The 22,859-nt window shown below is 43.9% G+C and overlaps 1 protein-coding gene across 1 annotated transcript; it reads left to right on the top strand.

Annotated features, from left to right (window-relative positions):
* The first annotated feature begins 288 nt into the window (after positions 1 to 288).
* On the top strand, positions 289 to 21,329 carry LOC139366110 (cysteinyl leukotriene receptor 1). The gene is made up of 5 exons (XM_071103211.1): positions 289 to 401; positions 903 to 1,009; positions 7,264 to 7,354; positions 16,118 to 16,303; positions 16,539 to 21,329. Exons 3-5 carry the CDS (start codon positions 7,274 to 7,276, stop codon positions 17,304 to 17,306), a joined length of 1,035 nt encoding a protein of 344 aa, XP_070959312.1. The 5' UTR covers positions 289 to 401; positions 903 to 1,009; positions 7,264 to 7,273; the 3' UTR covers positions 17,307 to 21,329.
* Positions 21,330 to 22,859: the final 1,530 nt, after the last annotated feature.

Raw genomic sequence — 22,859 nt, 5'->3', positions numbered from 1 at the left:
AAAGATATTTACAGTAAATTGATGATGCCCTCACACACTGGACATCTTGTCTTTTCATTCTTCTTCTCTAGAAGTGTGTGTTGCAGGAGATTATTGACATGGGATTATCTGCTATAATAACAGATGCTGAGGTCATCATCAATTTACTGTAAAGAACTTTATTGATGTTACTGTGTGGTCTCGCTCCCTCCAACAGGCATCATCACTCAACATTATTACAACAAAAACACAGAGAGTCCGAGAAAACATGTGAGAGAGAGAGAGAGAGAGAGAGAGAGAGAGAGAGAGAGAGAGAGAGAGAGAGAGAGAGAAGTCTGAGTGTATCCCACAGCAGCAGTACTCAGAGGCTGAAGCAGAGCAGCAGGTTCTGTCATCTATCAGGCAATATTCTGCAGGTTACGGTAAGAAACTCTCTGTTTATATGAACAAACCTCTGTATACGGAATGGAATTAAATGAGTTACTTCATATTTACCATTGATTGAGCTGCCCTTCTTGAACAGACAGACAGACAGACAGACAGACAGACAACAAAGATGTGTTCAGATGATGATATCTGATTGGTGGTTTTACAGCAGAGAGCATAACCCTGTTGATATCTAATTGGTGGTTATACAGCAATGCGGCAACGTGTCATTTTACTATCATATGTTGAACAATGTTGAACATACTTTTACTGTCTATCTATAATGCTGAACTGTGGCCCTTCACACCTATGTACGATACCAAGACTTGTCTGTCTGTCTGTCTGTCTGTCTGTCTGTCTGTCTGTCTGTCTGTCTGTCTGTCTTATCCTCCCTTATTCTGCTGAACCTCTCTCTTTCTCTCTTTCTCTCTCTCTCTCTCAGCCTCCCTTATTCTGCTGAACCTCTCTCTTTCTCTCTTTCTCTCTCTCTCTCTCAGCCTCCCTTATCCTGCTGGACCTCTCAAACTGAACCTCTCTTGAGGAGGGAGAAGAACCATCTTCAGTATTGTTTTGAAAATATAAATCCCTTGTACAACCGGGAAAGGTAGGTCATTGTTCAGGCCATAATGTTCCCTACATAATGATACAAACATGACATGTTCTCCTTGAAATAGAGATAAGTTATTCACAAAGGGGAAAATACACAGGGAGAGAAGATGTGTATTGGGTACGGTCTGCCAAATGCTAGGCATTTGGAATTGGCCTGGTCTTTCATGAGCACACGTCCATACACTAGTGAGCAGAACCCTGCTGATATCTGATTGGTGGTTTTACAGCAGAGAGCAAAACTCTGTTATCAGAGAGCTGGAGCTGAACTCAGACCTTAGAGTGGCAATCAGCAGTTGCTGCATCCATTTTTGGACATAAAAATTAATGATACTGTATATTCCCATTGATTCTTGAAGAATATAACTTATAAGTGCCTCATGAGCTTAGTTCTACAATCGTACCTCATCAGAACCCAAAATATTAGCTTGTTTTACTCCAATGTTTATAAACAAAAGCAAATGTAAAGACATCTATATAGTCTCAACATATTGTTAAACCTATACTGTTGATATCATGGTCAGTCCTTGCATCCATACCTGTGTCTTTGAATTTGATAGTGGTTCTATTTCTCCAGGCCCATCCCCCTGCTTTTTACTGAAACAGTGTTGGGGAGACGGCTTTGTTATTGTTTCAACTAATGATTGGCGCTTTAAGAATGTTACGAAAAATTGTTAGCTTTGCTAGTAAGGTGCTAGGGATCAAGCAGTCAGGTCTGGAGGACATTTATTTAGGTGCTAGGGGGTCAAGCAGTCAGGTCTGGAGGTCATTTATGAAGGTGCTAGGGGTCAAACAGTCAGGTCTGGAGGGAATTTTTGATAGAAAAAGCCCACAAGGTATTGATGGAACCAAGACATTCTCTTTACCAGGAGTTGGAGCTAGTCCCTGTAGAGGAACATTCCAGGGTACCAGAGCAGAAAATAAATAACATTAACATTGAAGTTAAACTACCAGGAGGACCAGTGCTCTGGACAATAGCTAACATTGTAGTTAAACTACCAGTTGGACCAGTGTTCTGGACTACAGCTAACATTGTAGTTAAACTACCAGGAAGACCAGTGTTCTGGACTACAGCTAACATTGTAGTTAAACTACCAGGAGGACCAGTGTTCTGGACGACAGCTAACATTATAGTTAAACTACCAGGAGGACCAGTGTTCTGGCCTACAGCTAATATTGTAGTTAAACTACCAGTTGGACCAGTGTTCTGGACTACAGCTAACATTGTAGTTAAACTACCAGGAGGACCAGTGTTCTGGACTACAGCTAACATTGTAGTTAAACTACCAGGAGGACCAGTGTTCTGGACTACAGCTAACATTGTAGTTAAACTACCAGGAGAACCAGTGTTCTGGACAACAGCTAACATTGTAGTTAAACTACCAGTTGGACCAGTGTTCTGGACTACAACTAACATTGTAGTTAAACTACCAGGAGGACCAGTGTTCTGGACTACATCTAACATTGTAGTTAAACTACCAGTTGGACCAGTGTTCTGGCCTCCAGCTAACATCGTAGTTAAACTACCAGAAGGACCAGTGTTCTGGACTACAGACACATTGTAGTTAAACTACCAGGAGGACCAGTGTTCTGGACTACAGCTAACATTGTAGTTAAACTACCAGGAGGACCAGTGTTCTGGCCTACGGCTAACATTGTAGTTAAACTACCAGAAGGACCAGTGTTCTGGACTACAGACACATTGTAGTTAAACTACCAGGAGGACCAGTGTTCTGGACTACAGCTAACATTGTAGTTGAACTACCAGGAGGACCAGTGTTCTGGCCTACAGCTAACATTGTAGTTAAACTACCAGAAGGACCAGTGTTCTGGACTACAGACACATTGTAGTTAAACTACCAGGAGGACCAGTGTTCTGGACTACAGCTAACATTGTAGTTAAACTACCAGGAGGACCGGTGTTCTGGACTACAGCTAACATTGTAGTTAAACTACCAGGAGGACCAGTGTTCTGGCCTACGGCTAACATTGTAGTTGAACTACCAGGAGGACCAGTGTTCTGGACTACAGCTAACATTGAAGTTGACAGTGTTCTGTCGTGTATAGTTCATGTAGTGGACAGATGATCATTGATCTCTCAGTACACTTTCTACAAGTTTTTACAATATTTGTCTTATTATCTTATTATGTTATTATTATGTTATTATGTTTTCCCTATGAACCCTTGTCAACTGCAACGACTTGGGGAATATTTACAGGGGAGAGGAAGGATAATGAATGAGACAGTTGTAAGCTGGTGATGATTAGGTAGCCATGATCGTATGCGGGCCAGTTTGGGAATTTAGCTAGTACACCAGGGTTAACGCCTCTACTCTTACAATACGTGCCATGGGATCTTTAGTGACCACAGAGAGTCAGGACAACCGCTTAACGTCCCATCCGAAAGACTGCACCCTACACAGGGCAATGTCCCCAATCACTGCCCTAGGATATGTTTCTTTAGACCAGAAATAGTACCTCCTACTGGCCCTTCAACACCACTTCCAGCAGCTTCTGGTCTCCCATCTAGAAACTGGCCCTCCAACACCACTTCCAGAAGCTTCTGGTCTCTCATCTAGAAATTGGCGCTCCAACACCACTTCTAGCAGCTTCTGGTCTCTCATCTAGAAATTGGCGCTCCAGCACCACTTCTAGCAGCTTCTGGTCTTCCATCTAGAGACTGGCCCTCCAACACCACTTCCAGAAGCTTCTGGTCTCCCATCTAGAAACGGGCCCTCCAACACCACTTCCAAAAGCTTCTGGTCTCCCATCTAGAAACTGGCCCTCCAACACCACTTCCAGAAGCTTCTGGTCTCCCATCTAGAGTCTGGCCCTCCAACACCACTTCCAGAAGCTTCTGGTCTCCCATCTTGAAACTGGCCCTCCAACACCACTTCCAGCAGCTTCTGGTTTCACATCTAGAGACTGGCCCTCCAACACCACTACCAGCAGCATCTGTTTTCCCATCTAGAGACTGGCCTTCCAACACCACTACCAGCAGCATCTGGTTTCCCATCTAGAGACTGGCCCTCCAACACCACTTCCAGCAGCTTCTGGTTTCCCATCTAGAGACTGGCCCTCCAACACCACTACCAGCAGCATCTGGTTTCCCATCTAGAGACTGGCCTTCCAACACCACTACCAGCAGCATCTGGTTTCCCATCTAGAGACTGGCCTTCCAACACCACTACCAGCAGCATCTGGTTTCCCATCTAGAGACTGGCCTTCCAACACCACTACCAGCAGCATCTGGTTTCCCATCTAGAGACTGGCCCTCCAACACCACTTCCAGCAGCTTCTGGTTTCACATCTAGAGACTGGCCCTCCAACACCACTACCAGCAGCATCTGGTTTCCCATCTAGAGACTGGCCTTCCAACACCACTACCAGCAGCATCTGGTTTCCCATCTAGAGACTGGCCCTCCAACACCACTACCATCAGCATCCGGTCTCCCATCTAGAGACTGTGGTGGAAATATATAGTCAATCATATTTCTCAAATACTGGAGCCTGTGAGTTCAAATAGACTTTTATTACAGCATAATAAAAGTCGAGCTGGTTCAGTCTTGGCACGTACTTGTTATACATTCTTCCTCGTTACGTCACACCAATAGTAACTCCTCTTAATGACTCCTCCCCTCTGGCATTTAGCCACCGTTATCTTATTGCCTTGCATTCATTTTAGTTTGGTTTCATATTAGGGCATGGAAACTGTAGAGCCACACCATTAGTTCAAAAATACAGACATGTACTCGCCTTAAGACAGCTTCATGCATGTAGGACCATAGCAACAGTCCAAATTAGGCCATAACACCGTTACAGGAATAACCAGTCGTGTCCACACCCCAGACAGGTGCATGTCTAATGGTGTCTAATGACCCAGAGCACATATAGAGTGCACCCATCTTACTAGCTCTTCTACAATTAATAATTAACATACATGGTCTGGACAATTCTCAATAAGACTGACCAGGACCAAGCCAGCAGTGGTATGGGTGGTATGCTGCTGGGGATAGGGTGCAGATCTAAATACTTGAAGCACTTTCACTTCTCTGACCTGCTGGATATTTGTATAACTTCACTTGGTAACCTTTTTGGCAGAAACTTCAGTCACGAGACGTCATGTTCATACACATATTAGACACACACGCATGGGCGCACACACACACAAACAGGATGTTTGTCAGTGTCTTATATTTCCCAGCCAGTTAGTGACAAGCTTAACTGTAATCTTAGAGGTGAAATCAATTGAAAAGTGAAGTGATGTGTTTGACATAGCTACTAGCAGGATGTTTTTCAGCTGGTACTGACAGAACAGTCCTGACCCAATAACTGATATTGACAGAACGTAAAAGTTCTGACGCAATAGCTGGTACTGTCAGAACAGTCCTGAACCAATAGCTGGTACTGTCAGAACAGTCCTGACCCAATAGCTGGTACTGACAGAACAGTCCTGACCCAATAGCTGGTACTGTCAGAACAGTCCTGACCCAATAGCTGGTACTGACAGAACAGTCCTGACCCAATAACTGATATTGACAGAACGTAAAAGTTCTGACGCAATAGCTGGTACTGTCAGAACAGTCCTGAACCAATAGCTGGTACTGTCAGAACAGTCCTGACCCAATAGCTGGTACTGACAGAACAGTCCTGACCCAATAGCTGGTACTGTCAGAACAGTCCTGACCCAATACCTTGTACTGTCAGAACAGTCCTGACCAATAGCTGGTACTGTCAGAACAGTCCTGAACCAATAGCTGGTACTGTCAGAACAGTCCTGAACCAATAGCTGGTACTGTCAGAACAGTCCTAACCAATAGCTGGTACTGACAGAACATACAGTTCTGACCCAAATGCTGGTACTGTGAGAACAGTCCTGACCCAATAGCTGGTACTGACAGAACATAACAGTTCTGAACCAATAGCTGGTACTGACAGAACATAACAGTCCTGACCCAATAGCTGGTTCTGACAGAACATAACAGTCCTGACCCAATAGCTGGTACTAACAGAACATAACAGTCCTGACCCAGTAGCTGGTACTGTCAGAACAGTCCTGACCAATAGCTGGTACTGTCAGAACAGTCCTGAACCAATAGCTGGTACTGTCAGAACAGTCCTAACCAATAGCTGGTACTGACAGAACATACAGTTCTGACCCAAATGCTGGTACTGTGAGAACAATCCTGACCCAATAGCTGGTACTGACAGAACATAACAGTTCTGAACCAATAGCTGGTACTGACATAACATAACAGTCCTGACCCAATAGCTGGTTCTGACAGAACATAACAGTCCTGACCCAATAGCTGGTACTAACAGAACATAACAGTCCTGACCCAGTAGCTGGTACTGTCAGAACAGTCCTGACCAATAGCTGGTACTGTCAGAACAGTCCTGAACCAATAGCTGGTACTGTCAGAACAGTCCTAACCAATAGCTGGTACTGACAGAACATACAGTTCTGACCCAAATGCTGGTACTGTGAGAACAGTCCTGACCCAATAGCTGGTACTGACAGAGCATAACAGTTCTGAACCAATAGCTGGTACTGACAGAACATAACAGTCCTGACCCAATAGCTGGTACTAACAGAACATAACAGTCCTGACCCAATTACTGGGACTGTCAGAACAGTCCTGACCCAATAACTGTTATCTTATTGTCTGCAGCAGGGAGGGTTAGGGTGTTCTGTGGTATTCTCTGCAGCAGGGAGAGTTAAAGCCAATTTATGCTTTATCCCGGAGCGTAGTTTCAGTGGCTAGGTGTGGATTGTGTGACGCAATTGCGAAGGCCCCAGAGTCATCCTGAGGCTAAATCCAGCTCCATACCGCATCGCCGAGTGCCTCTAAAATTTTGTAACAATGTGGAGGGCTCTGTTGGTGTTCTGTGGAATCTCTTCTCCTGAGAACTGAAGGAAAATCAACAGAAAATTATCAGATTAGTATCTGCTTCATAAACAGCAAAGCTTTACGACAAACAAAGCTTAGATAACACATGTTTTGTAGGTTGCCATCAAAGCAAAAATAAAACTACTCTGTATTACTGTAGTACTGGAAGGCTTCCTGGTTCTGCCCTAGTACGGGATTCCTTGAAAACTCCTCCAATGTTCTTTTCTTTCATGCAGGGGCGTACCTGAACTCTGTAGAAATGTGTTTTCTTCTCTTCTCATACTGTCTGGCTGTTTTCCTCTCTTTTTATACTGTCTGTCTGTCTTCCTCTCTTTTTATACTGTCTGTCTGTGTGTTCCAGACATGCAGACATGCATCTAGCGGAGTTTGACAACGTGACTCTGAGGGACAACACTACCAACTGTCTGTCTATCGATGACTTCCGTAACCAGGTAACCATATCTGTCTGTCTGCCTGCCTGTCTGCCCCCCGCTCCCCCTTTCGTCCATGCATCACGCAAAGGGTGGATGCCCGCTCATTGATATACTTCTATGCTATGGGAAAGCTGTGCAATGAGAGAGATTGATTGGTTAGTGGTATCTAACAGAAGCAGTGTGTTACAAGGTACAGCATAGTACAGGGAGAGCTCTGCAGTGCTGATTTATGACATCTGAATGTGCATCAAATGGCAACAAGATCATATTGTACAGCAATTTCAACAGGTAACATGTTTGAAGTAACCCTGGATCAACCCTGGATTGTAAACTGTCATGGTCAAAACATATTGATACAACAGTAGCTAAAATGGGGAGAAGTCTGTCCATAATAAAGCGTTGCTATACCTTCTTAACAGCACAATACACACGGTAGGTCCTACAGGCCCTAGTTTTGTCTCACCTGGACTACTGTTCAGTCGTGTGGTCAGGTGCCTCAAAGAGGGACTTAGGAAAACTGCAATTTGCTCAGAACAGGGCAGCTAGGCTGGCCCTTGGATGTACACAGAGAGCTAATATTAATAATATGCATGTCAATTTCTCCTGGCTCAAAGTGGAGGAGAGATTGACTTCATCACTACTTGTATTTATGAGAGGTATTGACATGTTGAATGCACCAAGCTGTCTGTTTGAGCTGCTGGCGTACAGCTTGGACACCCATGCATACCCCACAAGACATGTCACCAGAGGTCTCTTCACAGTCCCCGAGTCCAGAACAGACTATGGGAGGTGCACAGTACTACATAGAGCCATGACTACATGGAACTCTATTCCACATCAAATAACTGATGCAAGCAGTAGAATCAGATTTTAAAAAACAGATACCTTCTGAACAGCAGGGACTGTGAAGAAACACAAACGTAGGCACAGACACATGTATACACACACACGATAACATATGCACTATACACACATGTACACACAGATTTTGTTGTGTAGATATGTGGTAGTGGTGGAGTAGGAGCCTGAGGACACACAGTGTGTTATGAAATCTGTGAATGTACTGTAATGTTTTGGAAAAACAACTTTAATTTTGCTGGACCCCAGGAAGAGTAATGGGGATCTTATGGGGATCCATAATAAAATCAAATACAAATTAAGCCGGTGACTGATGTGGTAAACTCCTCAATGCCTTTGGATGAATCCCGGAACATATTAAAGTCTGTGCTAGCGAAACAGTCCTGTAGCTTAGCATCCGCTTATTCAGATTACTTCATTATTGTGCGCGTCACTGGAATTTCCTGTTTGAGTCTTTGGTTGTGAGCGGGAATAAGGAGTATAGAGCTATAGACAGATTTTCCAAATGCAGAGCTTTGTATGCATTTTATTTATTTTTATTTTTTAACTTCACCTTTATTTAACCAGGTAGGCTAGTTGAGAACAAGTTCTCATTTGCAACTGCGACCTGGCCAAGATAAAGCATAGCAGTGTGAACAGACAACAACACAGAGTTACACATGGAGTAAACAATAAACAAGTCAATAACACAGTAGGAAAAAAAAAAGAGTCTATATACATTGTGTGCAAAAGGCATGAGGAGGTAGGCGAATAATTACAATTTAGCAGATTAATACCGGAGTGATAAATGATCAGATGGTCATGTGCAGGTAGAGATACTGGTGTGCAAAAGAGCAGAAAAGTAAATAAATAAAAACAGTATGGGGATGAGGTAGGTAAATTGGGTGGGCTATATACCGATGGACTATGTACAGCTGCAGCGATCGGTTAGCTGCTCAGATAGCAGATGTTTAAAGTTGGTGAGGGAGATAAAAGTCTCCAACTTCAGCGATTTTTGCAATTTGTTCCAGTCACAGGCAGCAGAGAGAAAGGAAGGCGGCCACATGAGGTGTTGGCTTTGGGGATGATCAGTGAGATACACCTGCTGGAGCTCGAGCTACGGGTGGGTGTTGCCATCGTGACCAGTGAACTGAGATAAAAAACCGAGGCTGCTGAGTCTGGTGATAAGAATATGGTGATTGACTGAGTGAAAAGCCTTGACCAGGTCGATGAAGACGGCTGCACAGTACTGTTGAGTGTGGTCTTAGTGCCAGCGTCGGTTAGTGATGGTAAATAAATAGCTATGAAAAATATAGATAACTTTCTTGCTAAATAATATGATCTACATCTTTTCATGAGTTATTCTGACTCAGGCGAAGAGATCCTTGAGACTTCTTTAATTTTAGAGATTGTGCACCAACTGTTGGTAACAAGATACGCACCCCCCCCCCCCCCCCCCTTGAGCCCGAGGCTTCCATTCGGTCCAGCTAGATGTATATTATCCATGTCATTGATCAGCCACGACTCCGAGAAATATATCAGTTCTTCAGGTACCATTGATAGGAATGGATCTCATCCAGTTTGTTCTCCAGTGATTTGTACGTTCACCAATAGAAAGGAGGGTAGAGGAGGTTTATTTACTCACCGAAGTCCAGTACCAGTCAACAGTGGGGTGGTTGAATTGAATGGTTTTTCTTTATTTTTACTATTGTAGAATAATAGTGAAGACATCAAAAGTTACCTTTGCTGCAGAGGATAAGTTCATTATAGTTATTAACTGCACCTCAGATTTCAGCCCAAATAAATGTTTCGCAGAGTTGAAGTAACAGACACATCTCAACATCAGCTGTTCAGAGGAGACTGCGTGAATCAGGCCTTCATGGTTGAATTGCTGCAAAGAAACCACTACTAAAGGACACTAATAATAAGAAGAGACTTTCTTGGGCCAAGAAACACAAACAATGGACAGTGTAAATCTGTCCTTTGGTCTGATGAGTTCAAATTTGAGATTTTTGGTTCCAACTGTCGTGTCTTTGTGAGACGCAGAGTGGGTGAATGGATGATCTCAACAGGTGTGGATCCCACCATGAAGCAGAGTAGGAGGTGTGATGGTGCTTTGCTGGTGACACTTGGTGATTTATTTAGAATTCTAGGCACACTTAATCAGCATGACTACCACAGCATTTTGCAGTGATACACCATCCCATCTGATTTGCGCTTAGTGGGACTGTCATTTGTTTTTCAACAGGACGATAACCCAAAACACACCTCTAGGCTCTGTAAAGTTGGAGACTTTTATCTCCCTCACCAACTTTAAACATCTGCTATCTGAGCAGCTAACCGATCGCTGCAGCTGTACATAGTCCATCGGTATATAGCCCACCCAATTTACCTCATCCCCATACTGTTTTTATTTATTTACTTTTCTGCTCTTTTGCACAATAGTATCTCTACCTGCACATGTTCATCTGATCATTTATCTCTCCAGTGTTAATCTTTTGAAACTAGGGGGCACTATTTTCATTTTTGAAAACCCTAACCCGTTCCCAAAGTAAACGGGCTATTTTGTCAGGACAAGATGCTAGAATATGCATATCATAGACAGCTTAGGATAGAAAACACTCTAAAGTTTCCAAAACTGTAAAAATATTGTCTGTGAGTATAACAGAACCGATATTGCAGGCGAAAGCCTGAGAAAAATCCAATCAGGAAGTGACTCATGTTTTGAAAGGTCTGCATTCCGATGCGTCCCTATTGAGCAGTGAATGGGCTATCAACCAGATTCGTTTTTCTACGTATTCCCCAATGTGTCTACAGCATTTTGACGTAGTTTCACGCCTTTATGTTCAAGAATGAGCGTAAACGACTACATTATGTAAGAGTCCGGCTGAGGGCTCTCAGAGTAATTATTGTGTAATAGACAGAGGTAGCTATTTTTCCTCCCGGTCTTACTGAAAATACAGCTGTCCTGGGTGATATATTATTGAATAGATATTTGAAAAACACCTTGAGGATTGATTATAAACAACGTTTGCCATGTTTCTGTCGATATTATGGAGCTAATTTGGAATCTTTTTCGACGTTGTTGTGACTGCAATTTCCGGTCGAATTCTCAGCCAAACGTGAAGTACTAACGGAGTTATTTCGGCTACAAAAATAATCTTTATGGAACAAAGGAACATTTGCTATCTAACTGGGAGTCTCGTGAGTGAAAACATCCGAAGCTCATCCAAGGTAAACGATTTAATTTGATTGCTTTTCTGATTTTCGTGACCAGGTTGCCTGCTGCTAGCTAGGCATAATGCTATGCTAGGCTATCGATAAACTTACACAAATGCTTGTCTTGCTTTGGCTGTAAAGCATAATTTCAAAATTTGAGATGACAGGGTGATTAACAAAAGGCTAAGCTGTGTTTCAATATATTTCACTTGTGATTTCATGAATATGAATATTTTCTAGTAATATTTTTTGTCCGTTGCATTATGCTAATTAGTGTCAGTTGATGACAATTCTCCCGGATCCGGGAGAGGGAGTTTCTGCTAAATTGTAATTATTCACTCCTATGGCCTATTTATTGCCTACCTCCTCATGCCTTTTACACACAATGTATATAGATTCTTTTTTTCTACTATGTTATTGACTTGTTTATTGTTTATTGTTTACTCCATGTGTAACTCTGTGTTGTTGTCTGTTCACACTGCTATGCTTTATCTTGGCCAGGTCGCAGTTGCAAATGAGAACTTGTTCTCAACTAGCCTACCTGGTTAAACAAAGGTGAAATAAAAATAAAAAATAAATAAAAAGGCTATTTGACCAAGAAGGAGAGTGATGGAGTGCTGAATCAGATGACCTGGCCTCCACAATCACCCGACCTCAACCCAATTGAAATGGTTTTGCAATGATTTGGACCGCAGAGTGCTCAGCATGTGGAATGGTTAGACCAGATGCTGCTGGAAGTGGTCTCGGAGGGCCAGTAGTAGGTACTCTTTCCTCTGGTCTAAAGAAACATATCCCAATGCCCTCGGGCAGTGATTGGGGACATTATCCTGTGTAGGGCGATGTCTTTCGGATGGGACGTTAAACGGGTGACCTCACTGTCTGTGGTCACAAAACTTCCCATGGCGCTTATTGTAAAAGTAGGTGTGTTATCCCCGGTGTCCTGGCTAAATTCTCAATCTGGCCCTCATACAACCATGGCAACCTTATCATCCCCACCTTCCAATTGACTCATTCATACCCCTCTACCCAGAAGGTTGTTGCTGTAAATGAGAATGCTCTCTGTCAAATGACCTGGTAAAATAAGGGTAAAAAGGTTACCAGGTGTATTCTACATTCAGTCTGTAACCATGTGTATGTACTGTATGCGTTACCAGGTGTATTTACATGCTATCTCTCGAGTGGCACAGTGGTCTAAGTGCAGCTGTGCCTCTAGAGATTCAGGGTTCGAGTACAGGCTCTGTCGCAGTCGGTCGTGCCTGGGAGACCCATGGGGCGGCGCACAATTGGTCCAGTGTAGTCTGGGTTAGGGAAGGTTTTGGCCGGAAGAGATGTCCTTGTCCCATCACGCACTAGCGACTCCTGTGGGTGGCCGGGCGCAGTGCATGCTGACACGGTCCCCATGTGTACGGTGTTTCCTCTGACACATTGATGCGGCTGGCATTGTGTCAAGAAGCAGAGCGGCTTGGTTGGGTTGTGTTTCGGAGGAAACGCGGCTCTCAACCGTTGTCTCTCCCGAGTCTGTACGGGACAGGTAAACAGGTAAATCTACTGTATGTGTTACCAGGTGTATTCAAATCCAAATTGTATTAGTCACATGTGCCGTATATGACAGGTAAACGCTTACAGTGAAATGCTTACCTACGAGCCCCTAACCAAAAATGCAGTTAAAAAAATAAGAATAAGAATAAGAAATCAAGTAATTAAAGAGCAGCAGTAAAATAACAATGTACAGGGGGTACCGGTACATAGTCAATGTGCAGGGACACCAGTTAGTTGAGGTAATATGTACATGTGGGTAGAGTGACTATGCATAGATGATAACAACAGAGAGTAGCAGCAGTGTAAAAGAGGGGAAGCAATGCAAATAGTCTGAGTAGCCATTTGATTAGATGTTCAGGAGCCTTATTGCTCTGAGGTAGAAGCTTTTTCGAAGGCTTGGCGCTCCGGTACCGCTTGCCATGCGGTAGCAGAGAGAACAGTCTATGACTAGGGTGGCTGGAGTATTTGACAATATTGAGGGCCTTCTTCTGACACCGCCTGGTGTAGAGGTCCTGGATGAGAGGAAGCTTGGCCTCAGTGATGTACTGGGCCGTACGCACTACCCTCTGTTGTGCCTTGTGGTCGGAGGCCGAGCAGTTGCCATACCAGGCAGTGATGCAACCAGTCAGGATGCTCTCGATGGTGCAGCTGTAGAACCTTTTGTGGATCTGAGGACCCATGCTAAATCTTTTCAGTCTCCTGAGGATGAATAGGTTTTTTCGTGCCCTCTTCAAGACTGTCTTGGTGTGATTTGACCAAATATATTTATTTAAAAAAAAAAGTTTTTATGTCTGTTGTCCCCAGCCGCTAACTCAGGCTCTGTGTGTAGTTAACCGACCCTCTCTGCCCATTCATCCCCATTTGACCTGTTGTTGTTTTAGCTGATTAGCTGTTGTTGTCTCACCCGTTGTTGTCTTAGCTAGCTCTCCAAATCAACACCTGTGGTTACTTTATGCCTTGCTGTATGTCTCTCTCATATGTCAATATGCCTTGTATACTGTTGTTTAGGTTAGTTATCATTGTTTTAGTTTACAATGGAGCCCCTAGTCCCACTCATTATACATCGGATACCTCCTTTGTCCCATCTCCCACACATGCGGTGACCTCACCCATTATAACCAGCTTATCCAGAGATACAACCTCTCTTATCATCACTCAGTGCCTGGGCTTACCTCCGCTGTACCCGCACCCCACCATACCCCTGTCTGCACATTATGCCCTGAATATATTCTACCATGCCCAGAAATATGCACCTTTTATTCTTTGTCCCCAACGCTCTAGGCAACCAGTTTTGATAGCCTTTAGCCGTACCCTCATCCTACTCCTCCTCTGTTCCTCGGGTGATGTGGAGGTAAACCCAGGCCCTGCGTGTCCCCAGGCACCCTCATTTGTTGACTTCTGTGATAAAAAAAAACCTTGATTTCATGCATGTCAACATCAGAAGCCTCCTCCCTAAGTTTGTTTTACTCACTGCTTTAGCACACTCCGCCAACCCTGATGTCCTTGCCGTGTCTGAATCCTGGCTTAGGAAGGCCACCAACAATTCTGAGATTTCCATACCCAGCTACAACATTTTCCATCAAGATAGAACAGCCAAAGGAGGAGGAGTTGCAATCTACTGCAGAGATAGCCTGCAAAGTTCTGTCATACTTTCCAGGTCTATACCCAAACAGTTTGAACTTCTAATTTTAAAAATTAACCCTCTCCAGAAATAAGTCTCTCACTGTTGCCGCTTGTTATAGACCCCCCTCCGCACCCAGCTGTGCCCTGGACACCATTTGTGAATTGATCACCCCCCATCTAGCTTCAGAGTTTGTTCTGTTAGGCGACCTAAACTGGGATATGCTTAACACTCCGGCAGTCCTACAATCTAAGCTAGATGCCCTCAATCTCACACAAATCATCAAGGAACCCACCAGGTACAACCCTAAATCCATAAACATGGGCACCCTCATAGATATTATCCTGACCAACTGGCCCTCCAAATACACCTCCGCTGTTTTCAATCAGGATCTCAGCGATCACTGCCTCATTGGCTGTGTCCGCTATGGGGCGGTCAAACGATCACCCCTCATCACTGTCAAACGCTCCCTAAAACACTTCTGCAAGCAGGCCTTTCCAATCGACCTGGTATCCTGGAAGGAAATTGACCTCATGCCGTCAGTCGAGGATGCCTGGTCATTCTTTAAAAGTAATTTCCTCACCATCTTAGATAAGCATGCCCCGTTCAAAAAATGCAGGACCAAGAAAAGATACAGCCCTTGGTTCACTCCAGACCTGACTGCCCTTGACCAGCACAAAAGCATCCTGTGGTAGACTGCAATAGCATTGAATAGTCCCCAAAATATGCAACTGTTCAGGGAAGTCAGGAACCAATACACGCAGTTAGTCAGGAAAGCAAACGCTAGCTTTTTCAAGCAGGGTCCTGTGGCTCTACCTCCAAAAAGTTTTGGACACTGTAAAGTCCATGGAGAACAAGAGCAGCTCCTCCCAGCTGCCAACTGCACTGAGGCTAGATAACACTGTCACCACTGATAAATTCATGATAATCGAACATTTCAATAAGCATTTCTCAACGGCTGGCCATGCCTTCCTCCTGGCTACTCCAACCCCGGCCAACAGCTACGTCTCCCCTGCAGCTATTCGCCCAAGCCTTCCCAGCTTCTCCTTCACCCAAATATTAGAAAAGATTCTTGCCAGTTAGTCAGCTCATGCTCGGAGTTCACGTCCTGGTATTCCGTCTGGCCTTGTGAATGTTGACCTGTTTAAAGGTCTTACATCGGCTGCGGAGAGCGCGATCACATAGTCTTCCGGAACAGCTGGTGCTCTCATGCATGTTTCAGTGTTATATGCCTCGAAGCGAGCGTAGAGCTAGTTTAGTTTGTCTGGTAGGCTTGTGTGACTGGGCAGCTCTCGCCTGTGCTTCCCTTTGTAATCTGCAATGGTTTGCAAGCCCTGCCACATTCTACGTTCTGTCTGTAACCAGGTGTATCTACTGTATGTGTTACCAGGTGTTTTCTACTGTCTGTCTGTAACCAGGTGTATCTATGTGTTACCAGGTGTATTCTACTGTCTGTCTGTAACTAAGTGTATCTGTGTGTTACCAGGTGTACTCTGTCTGTAACCAGGTATCTATGTTTTAACAGGTGCATTCTACTGTCTGTAACCAGGTGTTTGTCTCTCCAGGTGTACTCTACGGTGTACTCTATCATCACGGTGTTCGGCCTGGCCGGTAATGGTTTCGCCCTGTTGGTTCTGGTTAAAACGTTCCGTCAGCGTTCTGCGTTCCACATCTACATGTTGAACCTGGCCGTGTCCGACCTGCTGTGTGTCTCCACGCTGCCGCTACGGGTCCTCTACTACGTTAATAAGGTAGGACTATTTCTACTTCTTGTTTTTTGGGGGGTTGTGCTCTGTAACATCGTTTTGGACGAACTCAGTCAAAGGTGAGTTGTCGACAAGCGCATTTCACTTGACTTTTACAGATAATTTACTTCGGGAGAAATTGCCTTTTAAAAGGCACATTGCCGACAAAGCACCTTTGAATGAATCCAGGTCTTTGAGATGCTATTAAAATAGATTTGTTGTTTTTGACCTTCTCCCTCAGGGTCAGTGGAACCTGGGAGACTTCCTGTGCAGGGTTTCGTCCTATGCCCTCTACGTGAACCTCTACTGCAGTGTGTTCTTCATGACCGCCATGTCCGTCACACGCTTCCTCGCCATCGTGTTTCCCGTGCAGAACCTGCGCCTGGTCTCAGAGCGTCGCGCCCGTCTGGTGTGTGTCTGTATCTGGGTGTTCATCTGCACTGTCTCCTCCCCCTTCCTCATGACTGGTCAGCACCTTGACCCAGCCACCAATAAGACCAAGTGCTTCGAGCCTCCAGAGCGCAGCACAGGGGGCGGGCTTAGCAAGCTCATCATGCTCAACTACTTCTCATTGGTCGTGGGCTTCGTGCTTCCTTTCTTGGTCATCCTGCTGTGCTATGCCGGGATTATCCGGGCTCTGCTGTCACGGCAACACACTGCGCAGCGCCAGAAGGGGGCAGGGTCTAAGGCCATCAGAATGATTGTCATAGTGATGCTAGCATTCCTGCTGTGCTTCATGCCATACCACGTCCAACGCTCCGTCCACCTCAGCTTCCTGTCCCAGACTGCCACTTCCTGTTCGGAGCTGGTGTACATGCAGAAGAGTGTGGTGGTGACACTCTGTCTGGCTGCCTCCAACTCCTGCTTCGACCCCTTGCTCTACTTCTTCTCTGGAGAGGGCTTCAGACGACGCCTGTCAACCTTCAGGTCCACTAGCAGGACACAGAGACAACCGGCCACAGAGACAGGGGCACAGCCACCGTTAGGGAGGGGAACACGCTTTGAGTGAGTGAGTGAGTGAGAGGGGCACACGAGCCTAAGATCACGATGCACAATGTCAAGCTCTGTTTTTCATGGTTTGGGCTATGCCCCTTAGTTCTAGTAAAGGGAAATCTTAACGCTACAGCATACAATGACATTCTAGACAATTCTGTAGTTCCAACTTCGTGGCAACAGTTTGGGGAAGGCCTTTTCCTGTTTCAGCATGACAATGCCCCTATGCACAATGCATATGGAGTTGGTACCCCTTTGCTGCAATATTGACCTCAACTCTTCTGGGAAATCTTTCCACTAGAACATTGCTTGCTTGCTTCCATTCAGCCACAAGAGCATTAGTGAGGTTTGGCACTGATGTTGGGCTATTAGGCCTGGCTCGCAGTCGGCGTTCTAATTCATCCCAAAGATGTTCGATGGGGTTGAGGTCAGGACTCTGTGCAGGCCAGTCAAGTTCTTCCACACTGATCCCGACAAACCATTTCTTTATGGGCGTAGCTTTGTGCACCGGGGCATTGTCATGCTGAAACAGGGAATGGCCTTCCCCAAACTAAGTTGGAAGCACAGAATTGTCTAGAATGTAATTGTATGCTGTAGCATTAAGATTTCCATCTCTGGAACTAAGTGGCCTAGCTCGAACCATGAAAAACAACAAATTATTCCTCCTCCCCCAAACTTTACAGTTGGCACTATGCATTGGGGCAGGTAGCGTTCTCCTGGCACCCGCCAAACCCTGATTCATCCGTCGGACTGCCAGATGGTGAAGCGTGTTTTCTTGCGCCTACCTAGGTCAAATTCTAGATGGCAGATTAAAACAAGGCTATACCCTCCATAAAGTGACCATTGGACTTAAAAAATGGCTGATTGACTAACAGTTTTTGTTAAATTTATAATTTCAAATCGGCCTCACGTGCACATTTCTGTCCGTTAAGAAACAACGATGTGCTACCTTTTGGTAGCATTTCGGACAATGCTAAACTATTTTTTAGCTGAAACTCAGAGTTCTAACACTGGGTCAGTTGCTTTTAACAACACCATGCTGCCAGTCATAAGAAGTGTATGGAACAAACCAAGAGTACTGTATATAGATAGCTTCGATACCACCATATAGCTGAGGTTAATCAATACATTTAAAGAGATATTTTGATTAGCTAGGTAGCTAAATAGCTAATGCTACCTAGCTAACATTAGCTTGCTTGTACAAAGTCCAGCAGCTAGCCTCTGTAGCTAGCTATCACCAGTCAGCAGAACGCTAGCTAGCAAACAAAGAGGCAAATAAATGTAGCTAGCCGATGAATGTGCTAGCTAACATAATGTTATACCAGTCAAGTGAGAGCTAACATTGGCTAGGTAGTTAACCAATAAGTAGGGAACGCTAGCTAGCAAGCTATATTTTGCCAATAAGATTTTTCACATAATGCTGAAATCATCTTGTGTAAACTGCTGATCTAGACACTTACATGTAACCAGAGCACAAACAAAGATGCACAAATAAATTAGCTAATGTCCTTGGCTGCTATTATAGCCAATTAACTTTAGCTAGCTAAGTAACCTTAGCCAATGTAAGACTTAACATTAGCTAACGTGTATGGCCAGTTCTTGCACGACAATATATCATACTTTCTTAGACAAAACATTACTATTTAGTTAATGTTAGTTACGTTAAGTCTAAAACCACCAAACTTTGGGAAACTACCATACTTATAGCCAGCAGCATACCACCCTGCATACCACTGCTGGCTTGCTTCTTAAGCTAAGCAGGTTTGGTCCTGGTCAGTCCCTGGATGGGAGACCAGATGCTGCTGGAAGTGGTGTTGGAGGGCCAGTAGGAGGCACTCTTTCCTCTGGTCTAAAAATGTCTCAATTCCTGAGGGGGTGCTGTCTTTCGGATGGGATGTTAAACGGGTCTCCTGACTCTACGCTCATTAAAGAGCCCATGGCACTTATCGTAAGAGTAGGGGTGTTAACCCTGGTGTCCTGGCTAAATTCCCAATCTGGCCATCACAGTCACCCAGTTTTAAATTGTCTCATTCATCCCCCTCCACTGTAACTATTTCCCAGGTTGTTGCTGCAAATGAGAATGTGTTCTGAGACATCTTACCTGGTAAAATAACAGATAAATAAAAATACTCATCATGTTTATTTGCATTGCACAGATCAAGCTATGGTAATGTCAGACAGGACTAACATTGCCAAACCTCATGCCACATTTCCTAAGAAGAACCAAGACCACAACACAAACCATAGCCAAGAAAACAAATGGGTTTGTTGAGATATAGTAAGTTAGCGATGTTGAACTGCATAAAATTAAGAACCCCAAACGCACATGTAAACCGAACCTCAGTTGTGCATGCTTACCAGACTGACAGCATTGCTGTTTCAAACATTTGTCGAATAAATGACAGCTCCGGCATAAACTCCCTCTCCTGCCGTCTATACATTTATAATCCAAATGTGTGCTGACTGATCAACTTAGGTGTCAAATTCCTTTTCAGTGTGTTCACAGAAAATCTGAAATCGCTACCCACAAGTAAAACATAGTCAGGGGACTCCACACACTGCACCAGGTTAAAATAACAATATCAGAATCATTGCTTGGTGACTTGCTGTCTACCAGCCTGATCTCATAGACTAGACGTAATATAGTAAACATAGTCAGGGGGCTCCACACACTGCACCAGGTTAAAACATCAGAATCATTGCTTGGTGACTTGCTGTGTACCAGCCTGGTCTCCTCCCACTGGAACATCCAACTCCTCCACTGTGTGATGTCAGAGTTGACCACCGTTCTCTCTGAGAACATTCTGATGACTACCTCCAAATCAGCTCTCATCTGACGCACCAGGGCTGTCCCCTTTGTGTGGCCCAAGTAATTTCCACCGAGTTTGATGAATATGACATACTCACAGTCACATTTTGCCTTGACGAGAAATAATATTTCAGAACTCTTCCATTGAACAGCTAATCCACATTTCTCGCTCCTGTAGTCATCCAGCCAGATACATTGTGTAATCACATAGTAAACATTCACTTAGGTTTGTGTTTCCTTGCTCTCGCCAATTTGCTTCAAGCAATGATCAAATCAAATCAAATGTATTTATATAGAGCTTCGTACATCAGTTGATATCTCAAAGTGCTGTACAGAAACCAAGCCTAAAACCCCAAACAGCAAGCAATGCAGGTGTAGAAGCACGGTGGCTAGGAAAAACTCCCTAGAAAGGCCAAAACCTAGGAAGAAACCTAGAGAGGAACCAGGCTATGAGGGGTGGCCAGTCCTCTTCTGGCTGTGCCGTGTGGAGATTATAACAGAACATGACCAAGATGTTCAAATGTTCATAAATGACCAGCATGGTCAAATAATAATAATCACAGTAGTGGTCGAGGGTGCAGCAAGTCAGTACCTCAGTAGTAAATGTCAGTTGGCTTTTCATAGCCGATCATTCAGAGTATCTCTGCCGCTCCTGCTGTCTCTAGAGAGTTGAAAACAGCAGGTCTGGGACAGGCAGCACGTCCGGTGAACAGGCCAGGGTTCCATAGTCGCAGGCAGAACAGTTGAAACTGGAGCAGCAGCACGGCCAGGGATACTGGGGACAGCAAGGAGTCATCATGCCAGGTTGTCCTGAGGCATGGTCCTAGGGCTCAGGTCCTACGAGAGAGAGAAAGAAAGAGGGAAAGAAAGAGAATTGGAGAGAGCATACTTAAATTCACACAGAACACCGAATAAGACAGGAGAAGTACTCCAGATATAACAAACTAACCCTACCCCCTGACACATAAACTACTGCAGCATAAATACTGGAGGCTGAGAGAGGAGGGGTCAGGAGACACTGTGTCCCCATCCAATGATACCCCCGACAGGGCCAAACAGGAAGGATATAACCCCACCCACTTTGCCAAAGCACAGTCCCCACACCACTAGATATATATATATATGTCTGTCATTTGGCTGTATGTATTTTTAGATATACGCGTATTGTAAATATGTGTTAATGTTGCATCACCATCTTTGTTGCAAAAATAAATACAAGTACAAACATAACTTTAAGCTACATATTATTTTGACAGAGGAAATAAACTGTCCATTGTTCAACTCAGCAATTGATAAAACAGGACCATGTTTGAAACACAAGTGGTTCTGAGTTTGTCAATATTACACAGGTAATCTAACAGTTACAGAAATCAGGAATGCAGACATGCTCTATCTATCTGAGCTACTGTGTCCAACACACTATCCCCTGCTATGTTGGGCAACTACTAACCAAAAAAGGAATTTAAAAGATGTAATGACATGTTTTGCTAAAGTAAAGGTTTAAGGAAATACAGGCAGGCACCACATTACTACAAGAGAAATCAAACCTGATGGTCTTGTAAGTATAAAAGGAAAGCTTGCTTTCATTTAATACAAAAAGCATGAAAAGAGAGCATAATGGGATAATGTCTTACTCTGGTGTGTGAAGAATCCAATACTTTATCTTGCACAAGGTAAAAAACACATTATTGTGGGCACACCTCTCAGACTATGAATTAGTCTGTTTGAGAATATTTGAATCCTAAGCAACCTACCTACACATAGTTTGACGTACAATACCAACATAGCTACTGTAGTAGGTCAAAGCTGTGTGCTGGAAAACCTTGGTAGAGCATGGGTGGAGTTGGCAATGTGGTGCTCATGTGAATTTCCTATCTTCTTTGGATTCATACCAATGCCTATTCTCACTTAAAACCTAGTTTTTTTGTTTTATATATATATAAATAAATAAATATTTTTAATTCATCCTTTTCCTTGACAGCTTTGCACACTCTTGGCATTCTTTCATGGGGCGTTGGTTACTACATGAATCCATGGGTTATTTCATAGGTTTGATGTCTTCACTATTATTCTGCAATGTAGAAAACAGTAAAATATAGAAAAACCCTTGAATGAGTAGATGTGTCCAAAATGTTTGACTGGAATATATAGCGGCCAGGTTATTAGGTACACTCATCTAGTACTGGGTTTGCTCCAGAACAGCCTGAATTATTAGGGGCATGGATTCTTCAAGATGTCTCGTTAAAATGTTGCTCAGTTTGTATCGAGGGACCTAACATGTGCCAGGAAAACATTTCCCACACTATTACACCACCGCCACCAGGCTGTACCATTGACACCAGGCAGGATGGAGCCATGGACTCATGCTGCTTATTTTTATTTATTTATTTATTTTACCTTTATTTAACCAGGTAGGCAAGTTGAGAACAAGTTCTCATTTACAATTGCGACCTGGCCAAGATAAAGCAAAGCAGTTCGACAGATACAACAACACAGAGTTACACATGGAGTAAAACAAACATACAGTCAATAATAAAGTATAAACAAGTCTATATACAATGTGAGCAAATGAGGTGAGAAGGGAGGTAAAGGAAAAAAGGCCATGGTGGCAAGGTAAATACAATATAGCAAGTAAAACACTGGAATGGTAGTTTTGCAATGGAAGAATGTGCAAAGTAGAAATAAAAATAATGGGGTGCAAAGGAGCAAAATAAATAAATAAATAAAATACAGTTGGGAAAGAGGTAGTTGATAGGGCTA

The sequence above is a fragment of the Oncorhynchus clarkii genome, chromosome 14, assembly GCF_045791955.1.
Source record: "Oncorhynchus clarkii lewisi isolate Uvic-CL-2024 chromosome 14, UVic_Ocla_1.0, whole genome shotgun sequence".
NCBI classification, from domain to species: Eukaryota; Metazoa; Chordata; class Actinopteri; order Salmoniformes; family Salmonidae; genus Oncorhynchus; species Oncorhynchus clarkii.
This window is presented reverse-complemented; position numbering and strand designations above follow the sequence as displayed.